The sequence below is a fragment of the Sinohyriopsis cumingii genome, chromosome 15 (genome assembly GCF_028554795.1).
Source record: "Sinohyriopsis cumingii isolate HCF-2022 chromosome 15, ASM2855479v2, whole genome shotgun sequence".
Classification (NCBI taxonomy): domain Eukaryota; kingdom Metazoa; phylum Mollusca; class Bivalvia; order Unionida; family Unionidae; genus Sinohyriopsis; species Sinohyriopsis cumingii.
Window position 1 is genome coordinate 19022770 of NC_142975.1, and position 12982 is coordinate 19035751.

The 12982-nt window shown below is 38.1% G+C and overlaps 1 protein-coding gene across 1 annotated transcript in view; it reads left to right on the forward strand.

Moving 5' to 3' along the window:
• LOC149781368 (cytochrome c oxidase assembly protein SCO2-like) overlaps positions 1 to 12982 on the forward strand; it is a 55051-nt gene that overhangs the window by 25442 nt on the left and 16627 nt on the right. Inside the window, exon 5 of the mRNA XM_089935458.1 lies at positions 9709 to 9801. Coding sequence (XP_089791584.1) covers positions 9709 to 9801 — 93 coding nt within the window. The remainder of the gene's footprint in view (positions 1 to 9708; positions 9802 to 12982) is intronic.

Genomic DNA, 12982 nt, shown 5'->3' on the forward strand with positions numbered 1-12982 from the left:
TTTCAATTCAAATTTGCATTTTTAACATAGGCAAAAAAGAGGTAAAATTTAAACTATTTTGAATAATTTTGAAAAAAAGAAAACCAGTTGCATATTCATGTAATTTCTTGTGAATATCAATCTGAATAAATATCATTATAAAGAATAGTGTATCTAACTGTAGCATTTCTCTATTTAAAAAGGAAAACATATTCATAGATATTTATTGAGAACTCAATGCCATTCCCCGCCTTTTTTTTCTCTCTCTATTTTCAGAATTTAACACTACTTTGTAAACCATGTAATATAAAGTCATAAGGGCACTGATTGCTCTGCCTGACAGCAATGAAGATTCAGAACATGTTTTTTTCACTCATCAGAAAGAACAAGACTGCAAAACCTTGATGACCATAGGTCTTCTATGTGACCTCATTGTTCACAAGAGTAGGATGCTGACAACTGAAGAGTGTTGTTACTTCTTCCAGCTATCTGACAATCTCCTGAGTGCACAAAAAGTTCAGACAACTAATGTTTTCTGAAAATCATTAAATCTAGTCTAGATTTCTAAATCTTGTTAATTATATTGCAGAGTTTTTAAAAATATATTGTCATAAACTCTGATCCTGATTTTTCTCCTCAAAATGCTAATTTTTTCCTTTGGCATAATGATTTTCATTTGACTCAAGTTGGCAGGTCTGCTATCATGCAGATCCAGCCCTCCCAGGTTAAAACTCTTTTGCTAATTAGCTAAAAGTTATCTGCCCACCTAGATAGCAGTTAGATTGTGTGATCTCCCATTGATACAGGCATTGATGCCAAATCCCACAAATTTGCCAGTTACTACTCTGCTTGTCCTGGGTATTGTGCTCTCTACAGACAGAGAGGCGACCGCTCCGGTGGCCTAGTGATTAGAGCATCTGCCTTGGAAGCGAGAGGCTGTGGGTTTGATTCTCGGCCAAGTCATACCAAAGACTTACAAAAATGGTACTAACAGCTGCCTCGCTAGGCGCTCAGCCTTAAGAAGTTAGTGTTAGGACTGGTCGGCCTTGTTTCAGGATAATGTGACTGGATGGGACATCATGCTACATGTCTAAGGCATGGTGCCCCAGTGCTACACATCACTATAAACTGCCACACTGCAGACATCGTAGTGATATGACTGAAAAATTGTTAAAGCTATGTTAAAAATCATAATCGCACAGACAGAGAGGCCTCACAAAAACCACACAGGCAGTTTGGAAGTTTTCTACCTCAAAACAAATTAGAGGAGTTCATCTTTATTAGGAAGTTGACTCATTTATAAATTTCCAACTTCTCTGTTCTTCCTGTTGCAACAACAGAGTTTCCCAACTTTCAATATGTTATCACTTTGCCACTTTCACACACACTTGATCTCCTTGCATAGGTCATGATGGTGTCCCCTCAGATTGCTATAGCCATATTAATAGGTGCATGTCTGGTGCGTGATATAGAAAACTCATTTAGTATTGTTGTATAATTTCTTCTGAGTCAGGATACATATAGTTAAGTTTCTGTGTTATCTTGTTTTAGCATCTAATTTCATAGTTGTATACATGTTTTACTTGCATATAATGTCAGTGAGCCTTTTCTACAGGTAAGTGTCTCATAATTGATATTGTATCATCTACTTCGTAAGTATCAATATTGCTTCTTCTGTAGTTCCTTTTTTATGTGCAAGGTTTGTGTATAGTATAGAAAACTTGCTTATTTTACTGTTATTGGTTCTGTCATGGTCAGATAAATATAAGTAAGGTTTTTATACATGGTTTACTCAGTAGTGTCCATCTCATACATGTAATTACTATTAGCAACACTTGTTATTTTACCTGTATAGGCAGTGTAAAAGTGGCCTTCCTACTGGTAAGTTGTTACTATAATTGATTATTTGGCTTCCACTTTATACATTTAGTTACTTTAAACAATGCTTTAGTGATTTTACCTGTATAGGCTGTCAAAATTGACCTTCCTACAGGTTACTTGTTACTAGAATTGATTATCTCTACACTGACACTCATCAGTTCATAAAGCAGGACACTCAGTGTCACTACACTGTGCATATATTGTCTGCTCTTTTCTGTCTTACAGTAAAGACCATGTGTGAGATCAGTCTGATGACCACTCATCATGTTGTCTTCCTTAAATACAGGTCGGACTTGCATATTATGGACAAAAGTCAATGGGCAGCAATTCTTTGGATACTAAGGGGAATGCGCAGAAGCATAGCTTGAGGGATTAAAACATCAGGTTGCATGCAAGGGTTCAAAATCATATCATTTACTTGGTAGTGAGATTGACAGCCTCAGGTACAGTCTCGCATATTAGAATTAATTACCAGCTAGGTGGATCAATATTCTGTACCCTGTCTCAACCTCATGAACTAGACAACATCATACCAGTCAAGATAACCATGTTCCTTCATGACTGGACTTTGCTATATCACTCTGATCACAATGAGCGGTGACCACAGTCATATAGTATCAGAATTGAGAAGATGAACATGTCCAGTTAATCCATGACTCACATAGTGCTCCTGGGCACTTCCTGCATACATTGCCCAGTTTAGTGCCACAATACCAAAGAAGCCACTTCATGAAAACAGTTATACAGCAGACTAACCCACATAGTGCTGCTAAGCACTTCCTGTGGATGATGCATAGTCTGTACAGGCACTCTCGTGGATCAGTCTAGCCAACATAATACTTATAGTCACTTTCAGCATACAATGTCTGTCTTGGTGCCTGAGTTCCTAATAGAGTTCTCTTTACTTGCCCTTGGGTCTGTGCCACCCAAAGGGAGCCTCTACTTAAAAACACCTTATAAGGAAGGGGATTTATTCACAAAATGTTGCAAATGTAGTGAGCCACCATCCCCATCACTCTTCTCCATCTGCATCGCTGATAGCATAAGAGACATTGGCTTCATGGCCTTAATTCAAAACTGATGAACAATGGCCTTCAAATTGCCTTATATTATTAGATCTTACTACCTTGCAGTCTTGGAGTGACAAAGTTTTCCACTGGAGTTCTGTTCTCCTCTTTTCTCTACATAACCTGTGTGATCTACATTTCTGACATTAGGTGATCATATTCTATGGAAGAATCTTCCAAAATCAACTACAACTTTATTCCATCTACAAACTTTTTTTTCTCTCAAATGTCTTCCAGCAGTTTTCTGTTTGGATACCTGTAATAATAATAATAATAATGATGATTTTGTGTAGCACCTAATCTTTAAAAGCTCTAAGCGCTTAACAACATTAGGCAACACCAATAACATAAAAAACAAACATATATAATGATATGATTACAAAAAAACACCATGAAATTAGAAAACATAAAAACATGCTGAAAATATTTTAGGTAGGAAACATTATTAGATCTTTAAGTTTGTTCTTGCTGTTGAAATAGGTGCGTTTTAAGAGCACTCTTGAATGGGATCATTGTGTCTTTGTGTCTAAGTTCAGTGGGCAATTTATTCCACGTTGCTGGGCCCGGGTATGCAAAAAAAATTTGTCCATATGACTTTGTTTTCATTGTGGGAATAATGAGTATACAATTGTCAGAAGAGGAACGTAAGTATCTTGCTGGTGTGTACACATGGGAGAGTTTGGAAACGTTTGTTGGACTGGAGTCCATCAGTGAAACGTAGCACAGAGAACACATTTTGTGTTTGATTCTGGATCGAATGGATAGCCAGTGTAGGGTACAGAGCAGGGGGATGAGTGCTCTGATCGTGATACTCTAAGGATGATCCGAGCAGCTGTGTTTTGAAATTTCTGGAGTCTCAATAGACAAACCAGACAGAATTGAGTTACTATGAGTTGATCCATAACATCATGACCATCTGATCAACATTGCATTTAATATCTATGGCAGTCTTCAATAGGCAGAACACAGATTACCTTCTCTCACAATAAATCTCACTGGAAATATATAGGAGCAAATATGTAACAGCATATTTATAGAATGGCCCACCTTGCAACATAGAGGTCCAATGCACTATGGTCATGGTTGTAACAGCATGTTTATAGAATGGCCCACCTTGCAACATAGAGGTCCAATACACTATGGCCATGGTTGTAACAGCATATTTATAGAATGGCCCACCTTGCAACATAGAGGTCCAGTGCACTATGGCCATGGTTGTAACAGCATGTTTATAGAATGGCCCACCTTGCAACATAGAGGTCCAATACAATATGGCCATGGTTGTAGCAGCATATTTATAGAAAGGCCCACCTTGCAACATAGAGGTCCAATGCACTATGGCCATGGTTGTAACAGCATGTTTATAGAATGGCCCACCTTGCAACATAGAGGTCCAATGCACTATGGCCATGGTTGTAACAGCATATTTAAAGAATGGCCCACCTTGCAACATAGAGGTCCAATGCACTATGGTCATGGTTGTAACAGCATATTTATAGATTGGCCCACCTTTCAACACAGAGGTCCAATACATTATGGCCATGGTTGTAACAGCATATTTATAGAATGGCCTACCTTGCAACATAGAGGTCCAGTACACTATGGCCATGGTTGTAACGGCATATTTATAGAATGGCCCACCTTGCAACATAGAGGTCCAATACACTATGGCTATGGTTGTAGCAGCATATTTATAGAATGGCCCACCTTGCAACATAGAGATCCAATACACTATGGCCATGGTTGTAATGGCATATTTATAGAATGGCCCACCTTGCAACATAGAGGTCCAATACACTATGGTCATGGTTGTAACAGCATATTTATAGAATGGCCCACCTTGCAACATAGAGGTCCAATACACTATGGTCATGGTTGTAACAGCATATTTATAGAATGGCCTACCTGGCAACATAGAGGTCCAGTACACTATGGCCATGGTTGTAACGGCATATTTATAGAATGGCCCACCTTGCAACATAGAGGTCCAATACACTATGGCTATGGTTGTAGCAGCATATTTATAGAATGGCCCACCTTGCAACATAGAGATCCAATACACTATGGCCATGGTTGTAACGGCATATTTATAGAATGGCCCACCTTGCAACATAGAGGTCCAATACACTATGGCCATGGTTGTAATGGCATATTTATAGAATGGCCCACCTTGCAACATAGAGGTCCAGTACACTATGGCCATGGTTGTAACGACATATTTATAGAATGGCCCACCTTGCAACATAGAGATCCAATACACTATGGCCATGGTTGTAATGGCATATTTATAGAATGGCCCACCTTGCAACATAGAGGTCCAGTACACTATGGCCATGGTTGTAACGGCATATTTATAGAATGGCCCACCTTGCAACATAGAGGTCCAATACACTATGGCTATGGTTGTAGCAGCATATTTATAGAATGGCCCACTTTGCAACATAGAGATCCAATACACTATGGCCATGGTTGTAACGGCATATTTATAGAATGGCCCACCTTGCAACATAGAGGTCCAATACACTATGGTCATGGTTGTAACAGCATATTTATAGAATGGCCCACCTTGCAACATAGAGGTCCAATACACTATGGTCATGGTTGTAACAGCATATTTATAGAATGGCCCACCTTGCAACATAGAGGTCCAATGCACTATGGTCATGGTTGTAACAGCATATTTATAGAATGGCCCACCTTGCAACATAGAGGTCCAATGCACTATGGCCATGGTTGTAACAGCATATTTATAGAATGGCCCACCTTGCAACATAGAGGTCCAATGCACTATGGCCATGGTTGTAACAGCATATTTATAGAATGGCCCACCTTGCAACATAGAGGTCCAATACACTATGGCCATGGTTGTAGCAGCATATTTATAGAATGGCCCACCTTGCAACATAGAGGTCCAATACACTATGGTCATGGTTGTAACAGCATATTTATAGAATGGCCCACCTTGCAACATAGAGGTCCAATACACTATGGTCATGGTTGTAACAGCATATTTATAGAATGGCCCACCTTGCAACATAGAGGTCCAATACACTATGGTCATGGTTGTAACAGCATATTTATAGAATGGCCCACCTTTCAACATAGAGGTCCAATACACTATGGTCATGGTTGTAACAGCATATTTATAGATTGGCCCACCTTTCAACATAGAGATCCAATACACTATGGTCATGGTTGTAACAGCATATTTATAGAATGGCCCACCTTGCAACATAGAGGTCCAATACACTATGGTCATGGTTGTAACAGCAGCTATGAACTTACAACAGATGGAACAAGATGCAATGCTCTCTACCTCTTCCTTTCTGAAAGACCATCATTGATCAAGCTGTGCTTGCAACCTTAATCATCTAATCCCCATTTTAATGATCAGGTTGATGTAATTCACAATGAGTCATCCAGGATGCATTCCTTCCATCCCTCACGGTCTTAGCTACAGCAGAGGGATTTGCAAGGTAGCCAACAAAAGGATGCATGGATGTCCATAAAGCATAGCAGCTGGGAAGCAGTCCTACCAAATTTACAACCATTGAAGAAAACCACAGTTTTCCCAAACTAAATGTTAGAGTCGGACAAAACAAAGACCTAGTATCTGGTCTTCTTGTTCATATTGGATTTCTCCTGGCTAATGGCAGTGGACCATTGCCCAAGTGGAATTTTATATATTGGACTTCTCCTGGCTAATGACATTGGACCATTGCCCAAGTGGAATTTTATCATGTTGATTTCTTCTGGCTAATGGCATTGGACCCTTGCCCAAGTGGAATTTTATCATGTGGATTGCTCCTGGCTAATGGCATTGGACCCTTGCCCAAGTGGAATTTTATCATATTGGATTTCTCTTGGCTAATGGCATTGGACCCTTGCCCAAGTGGAATTTTATCATGTGAATTTCTCCTGGCTAATGGCATTGGACCCTTGCCCAAGTGGAATTTTATCATGTGGATTTCTCCTAGCTAATGGCATTGGACCCTTGCCCAAGTAAGGCAATCAGCAGACAAAATCAGCAAATATATCTCATATTGGTGAACCCATCTACATGCAGTTCTGACAAGATGGATTATTATCACTGATGAAACCCCATGCTGCCATTGTCATGAACAGGCTACTATTCCTGAGTAATCAGATATTGGTAATAATTTCTATCTACTCTAGACACTTCATCACAAATTCATTTAAATGACCAGTGTGAACTATGAAGTGGTTTTTCAGGAAGACCATGCCATTGCATTGAGGGAGATCATGGCTCATTTGCCTTCCAAGAGGGGAAGGACAGTATAAATATGGACACTTTCATCCTGAATAATATGGGCTATCTATCCTGCATATTGGACTAAACCCACACCAACGAATTTGCTTTGCATATTGGCTCAAGAAGTTAGGACAGTCACCACAAACATTGCAGATGAGTGAAACTGTTGTCTTACACTAATTATCCATGTTGATGGATGCAGGTCAGAGTACATTTCTCCAGTTTTTGTCATATGTTTTTCATCCAAAATGGCTCAATTCAATATGGTGAAGCCTATACCAAAAGTGCAGAAGGTTACCTTTCTATGTCATTGGACAGCTTCATAAAAATATGGCTTCATGGCTTCCACTGAAAGCTTGCCAGCAGCTTCTTGTGAGTCGGTGGTTTTCTTTGGTTCTTCCTCCACCATTAATACTGGCGGCCATGTAAAGCCTATCGTGTGCTGAAAAATGGCATTAAATCCCACAACAACAACAACTTCCACTGAATTTGCTGGAGGAAATTGTTTTCCCTTTTGAAGCTGCTCCCCGACATATGGAGTCTGTTTTCCATTCAGGTTATCTGGAAGTTGTCTTACATACCTTAGGAGTCTTGAGATGGTATCTCTGGGGTTATGGGCTGTACCTCCCTCCATTTCTTACCTGTTCACCTCAGGTAATATGATTGGTTAACATATTTGAAGTAACCTTTTTTCTTCTTGTAAAATATGTTTCATCAATAATACTTACCCAGTCATAATAAACGTAACCCTTATTAGCCTTCCGTCAGTTACATCCATATAGAAAGCATGCCCTCCGATCTGGTAGTAACTGACAAATTCATGGGATTTGGCACCAATTCCAGTATCAAGGGAAGATAAGACTAATTGCCATCTAGGTGGGCAGATAGTTTTAGCTTTTTAGGTAAAAGGTTTCAACCCAGGAGGCTTTGATTTACGAGGTAGTAGTTGTTTCTCCTAAGGTTTTATGATTGGGTACATATTTTTGAAGAAACATATTTTAGTAGAAGAAAATTGGTATTTATATTTGGTAGTAAGTACAGGTGATGCTCAGTTTATGCTATAGATGCATTTTGGAGGTCATGGCTTAAATCAAAAGTAACGTCAATGCATGTACATGAGCTGTAGGAGAATCACAGCAGAGGGTACTAGTGATGGCCTAAAAATGAGGATGGGGGCAGAAAATGAATATTATTTCTTCATTATAAATGGTGTTCAAATAAAAGCACATTTTAAATCTAATAAAACATAAAGTGAGCATCACCTGTTTTGAAAATTAATAAATTGTGATACAGGTTTGACTGAACCCAGTTTTGACATAGGCATCAGCTATTAGCTACTACAATAACACAATTATAAGCTAGCTTTTTTATAACAAATATGTACATAGTTTATGCTCTTTTAGCCTGTCATGTTTGATACTATGATATTTATAGGAAATCGGTTTTAGTTTATGGGATGGCCTGCTGTCATTCATCTCTCTTACATTGTCTGTCTGTCTGTTACCACACATTTGTAATTACTATTACTTTTAAGCTACTGCCAGGACTGCCTTGGAACTTTACACATTCATCCCATAATCTAGTTCATTCTAAATGTTGCTATTGAAACATCCAATGTTTTTGTGTTATAAATCTTGTTTAAAACTTGTTATTGCTGCTTCTTCTGAATGGATGGCCATGTCAGTATGAAGTTTTCACTAAAAGACTTTTTTAATGTATAGTTCGTCCTACATGAAAATGGTTCTGCTTGGACATCAAATATGACTGTCACAGTGGAAATCTTGAAATTTTTTGTTATTGATACACCGCCTGAGTGGATGGTCATAGTCACATGGGGTATTACGCAAAAGACTTTTAAGAATATTCAGTTAGTTGTAATAAAAATGATGCTGATCTTAAATTCAATAGGGTGACTAATTTGAAAATCTTGTTTAATATTGCCAACAGATGCAAGAGATGGTTTCAACACTCAGCAGTGAAATAGAGGAAATGGTCTAATCTTGAATTTCCAGAGATTTTTTTTTTTGGTCAATAGAGCTTTAGTCCCTTCAAGGGATTCTTGTTTCTTTTAGTTTTTTTAAATCTATTTTATCATTTTTTTTTCCAGCGGCTTAAGCGATTAGAGCATCCACCTTGGATGTGAGAGGTTGCAGGTTTGAACTCTGGGCAAGTTCTAAACAAAGACTTTAAAGAATGGTACTAACAGTTGTCTTGCTTGTCACAAAGCATTAAGAGGCTATTCGGACTGGTCCGCCTGGTATCAGGATAATGTGACAGGGTGGGACATGATGCCACATGTCTGTGGCTTGATGCCCCAGTGCATGAAATCAAATAGAAACTGCAACAATGCAGATATCATAGCGATATGACTGAAAAATTGTTAAAGCTATGTTAAAAATCTAAATCACATGATTGTACACATTTATCCAGCATATTTATTGAGGTTTGTGTGATCTAGATTTGTGGAACTGGACTGTTCTTCATATTGCCTTTATAATTTACTTTCAGATTCTATAACCAGACTTCCCAACATCACCCCAGTATTCATTACAGTTGACCCAGCCAGGGACACAGTGGCTGCTGTAAGGAAATACATTAAAGGTACATTTTCTGCTACTGAACAAGATGGAAATTTGACAACAAAAGCAGTTTTCTACTCACATTCCTTTATTTGCCATTTGAGTTTGCCCTTGTGAAAAAGGCATGTGGGATACACTTAATGACATTAGATTTAATTGTGTTTATAATGTTCCTTGCATTTTTTGCTTTGAAAGACAAATTTTACAGGCATATAAATAGTAATCCTTGTTTATGAAATTTTATTTTGTTTCCTATATATGTTAGATATTATGACAATCATGTAACACTTTCGAAACACAGTGGCTGAGTTGTCTAAAGCGCTCACCATTCCGGATCACTGCCATCTCACCTCTGTCTGTGTGTGTTCGAGTCCAAGGCTCAGCTAGCGTGGGTACGTGGGAAAGCCTGCCAGTAGCTTCTCGTGGGTCGTTGGTTCTTCCCAGGGTTTTCCAGGGTTCTTCCTCCACCAGTTATACTGGCTGCCATGTATAGCCTATCTTGTGCTGAAAAATGGCATTAAACCCTAGAACAACAACAACAACTTTCAAGACAGCAACATTATTGTTAGTGTCAGCCATTTTGTGATAGTTTTCTGTCACAGTATTTAAAAGATGCAAAGTACAATATGGTACTGGTCACAGGCCAGATCCATGTTGAGAGACTCAGACCATGTTTTGAAACTCCACCCTTGTTGAGAGACTTGGACCTTTTTGAGGGATTCAGATCTTTTTAAAAGACTCGGACCATTGTTGAGAGACTTCTGACCTTTGAGAGACTCAGACACTTGTTGAAAGATTTGGACCTTTGTTGAGAGACTCAGAACATTGTTGAGAGAATCAAAACTTTATTGAGAGACTCAGACTAATGTTGAGAGACTCATGTGTTTGAGAGACTCAGACCATTGTTAAGAGACTCAAGCTGTAGTTGATAGCCTCAGACCATTGTTGAGAGACCATGTTGGTTTTCAAATAATTCAGTGAGAATTTTAAAACTACACCACTGTCATATTTTTATGCATGTCCCTATATTTATTGTTGTTGTTGTTCTAGGGTTTAACACCATTTTTCAGCACAAGATAGGCTATACATGGCGGCCAGTATAACTGGTGGAGGAAGAACCCTGGAAAACCCAGGGAAGAACCACCGACCCACGAGAAGCTACTGGCAGGCTTTCCCACATACCCACGCTAGCCGAGCCTTGGACTCAAACCCACGCAGACAGAGGTGAGATGGCAGTGATCCGTAACATTGAGCGCTTTAGACCACTTGGCCACTCGGGGCCCCCTGTCCCCATGTTTAAGGTGGCATATTGTTTTGGTGCTGTGCCTGTTTATAGTGTATATATAATTGGCGTGCTTTTATGCCTGTCACTTCAATGAATTTGGCATGGTTTTTTTTTTAACATTATTTTTTTTGGGGTGGGGGCTAAAATTGAGGACAGAATTGTACAAACAAAAGTCTTTTTTTTATTGATGTTTAACCCAGAAAAATCACCAACTGGTTTATACTTTCAGATTTTTTTAAGAAATGAAGGTAACTCCCATTTGAATCATTAAATGTCCCCCAGATTTGTTGTAGAGGTTTAACTGAAAACAGGATCTGAACTGATTCATCAAAAATGCAAAGCTTTAAGTTATTTGATATGAAAAATTTAAAATTATTTGATATGAAATGTTTTGCAGGAAAAAGAAGAAATATCTGAATTTCAAACTTTTGATTGACTATATGGTTACAATTACATAGGACATACCATTCAACCATAATGACATGGACATAATCATTTTAACTTTTCACACTGAATTATGCCAACCAATAAATAATATGATTAGGAATACTCATTGGAACTTTATACACCTCTCCCTTGATAACTCATGCACAACAGGGCCGACAAACATAGACCGCATTATTATCAAGGGTGCAAGTTACCAAGGAACCTTCAACAAATCTGCTAAACATTGAGAAAGCCATGGGGAGTATGTGTAGGGAACTGGGCTGTTTAATGACTGAATCCTTGTTTTACAGTTTAATCGATATGTCAGTAATAAGTTATTAATGCACTTTTTCTAATGAAGTTGTTTGTGATTCTGTATAAATTAAATTTATTTTTATTATGTCCAACATGTGAAATATCGTTAACATTGATCCAACTGGTTTCAACAACCATCACATGTACATGAAAACATCCATGTATTACATCACTACTTTTTTGTTTTTTTATTAGTCTGGTTCCCTGAGTGGTATTTGATGGTATAGTGCCAAGTAGGGAGTGAATGTAGCAGGGAACTAGACTAACTTTTGATACACCATCAAAGAAGATTCCATTTTTTTCCCTCAAAAACTAGTGACATTTATTTTGTGAGACAATTGTCTACATCAAAACTCAGCTTCTGTGTTGTCCAGTTAGTACAATATTGATGTTGTGATTTCATTGGAAGTAATACTGAAACTTTTTATCATTCTTGATGATATCTCTAAGTGCTAGTTCAGAAATTCTCTGAAACTCATTTGCCCACAATGGTCTATCTGTGAAACCATGCTCTTTATTTTACGATCATTTCGCTTGGTTGTATTTCTATATTTGATCACAGTTATGAATGAGTTGGTTATTTTAAGGTAGTTTAATTAGATTACATACACAATAACATTTATAACAGTGTTTGATTGATGAACTGAATTGAGTTGACCCAACATATGACCGGGGCCTCTAGATCTTAACTCATTAACCCCTGAGCCAAACATCTAGGCATTCCCCTACAGCATACATGCAGAGAGATCACCTAGAGCAGTGTTAGTTTTACTAGTGCCTGTATCCCTGGTACTTGCTAAGAGTACTTGGCTTGCATATTTGTACAGCGGGAGCTACATGCAATAAATGTTATTTTCTTATTTATGTTCCTTTAATTTCATGCTACATGCAGAAATAAAACTCATGCATAAAGATAAAAATAAATTATTTTCTTACTAATTTGTTTCTTGCCATGAATAATCCATAAAATCCATGATGAATTCACACTGAATAATTAACACTACCAACACATGAAATTCATTCCATTTTATGTACACAGAAATTCCACTTTTCACCTCTCTTGCAAACTTAACCCTCGTGTTAATACTCCATCAGTCTGTCAAGTAAAAGTCTACTTCCAGTGGCTGATTCTCATAATTTTAATCATTTTCTATTCAAAATATTTCCACTATTTTGT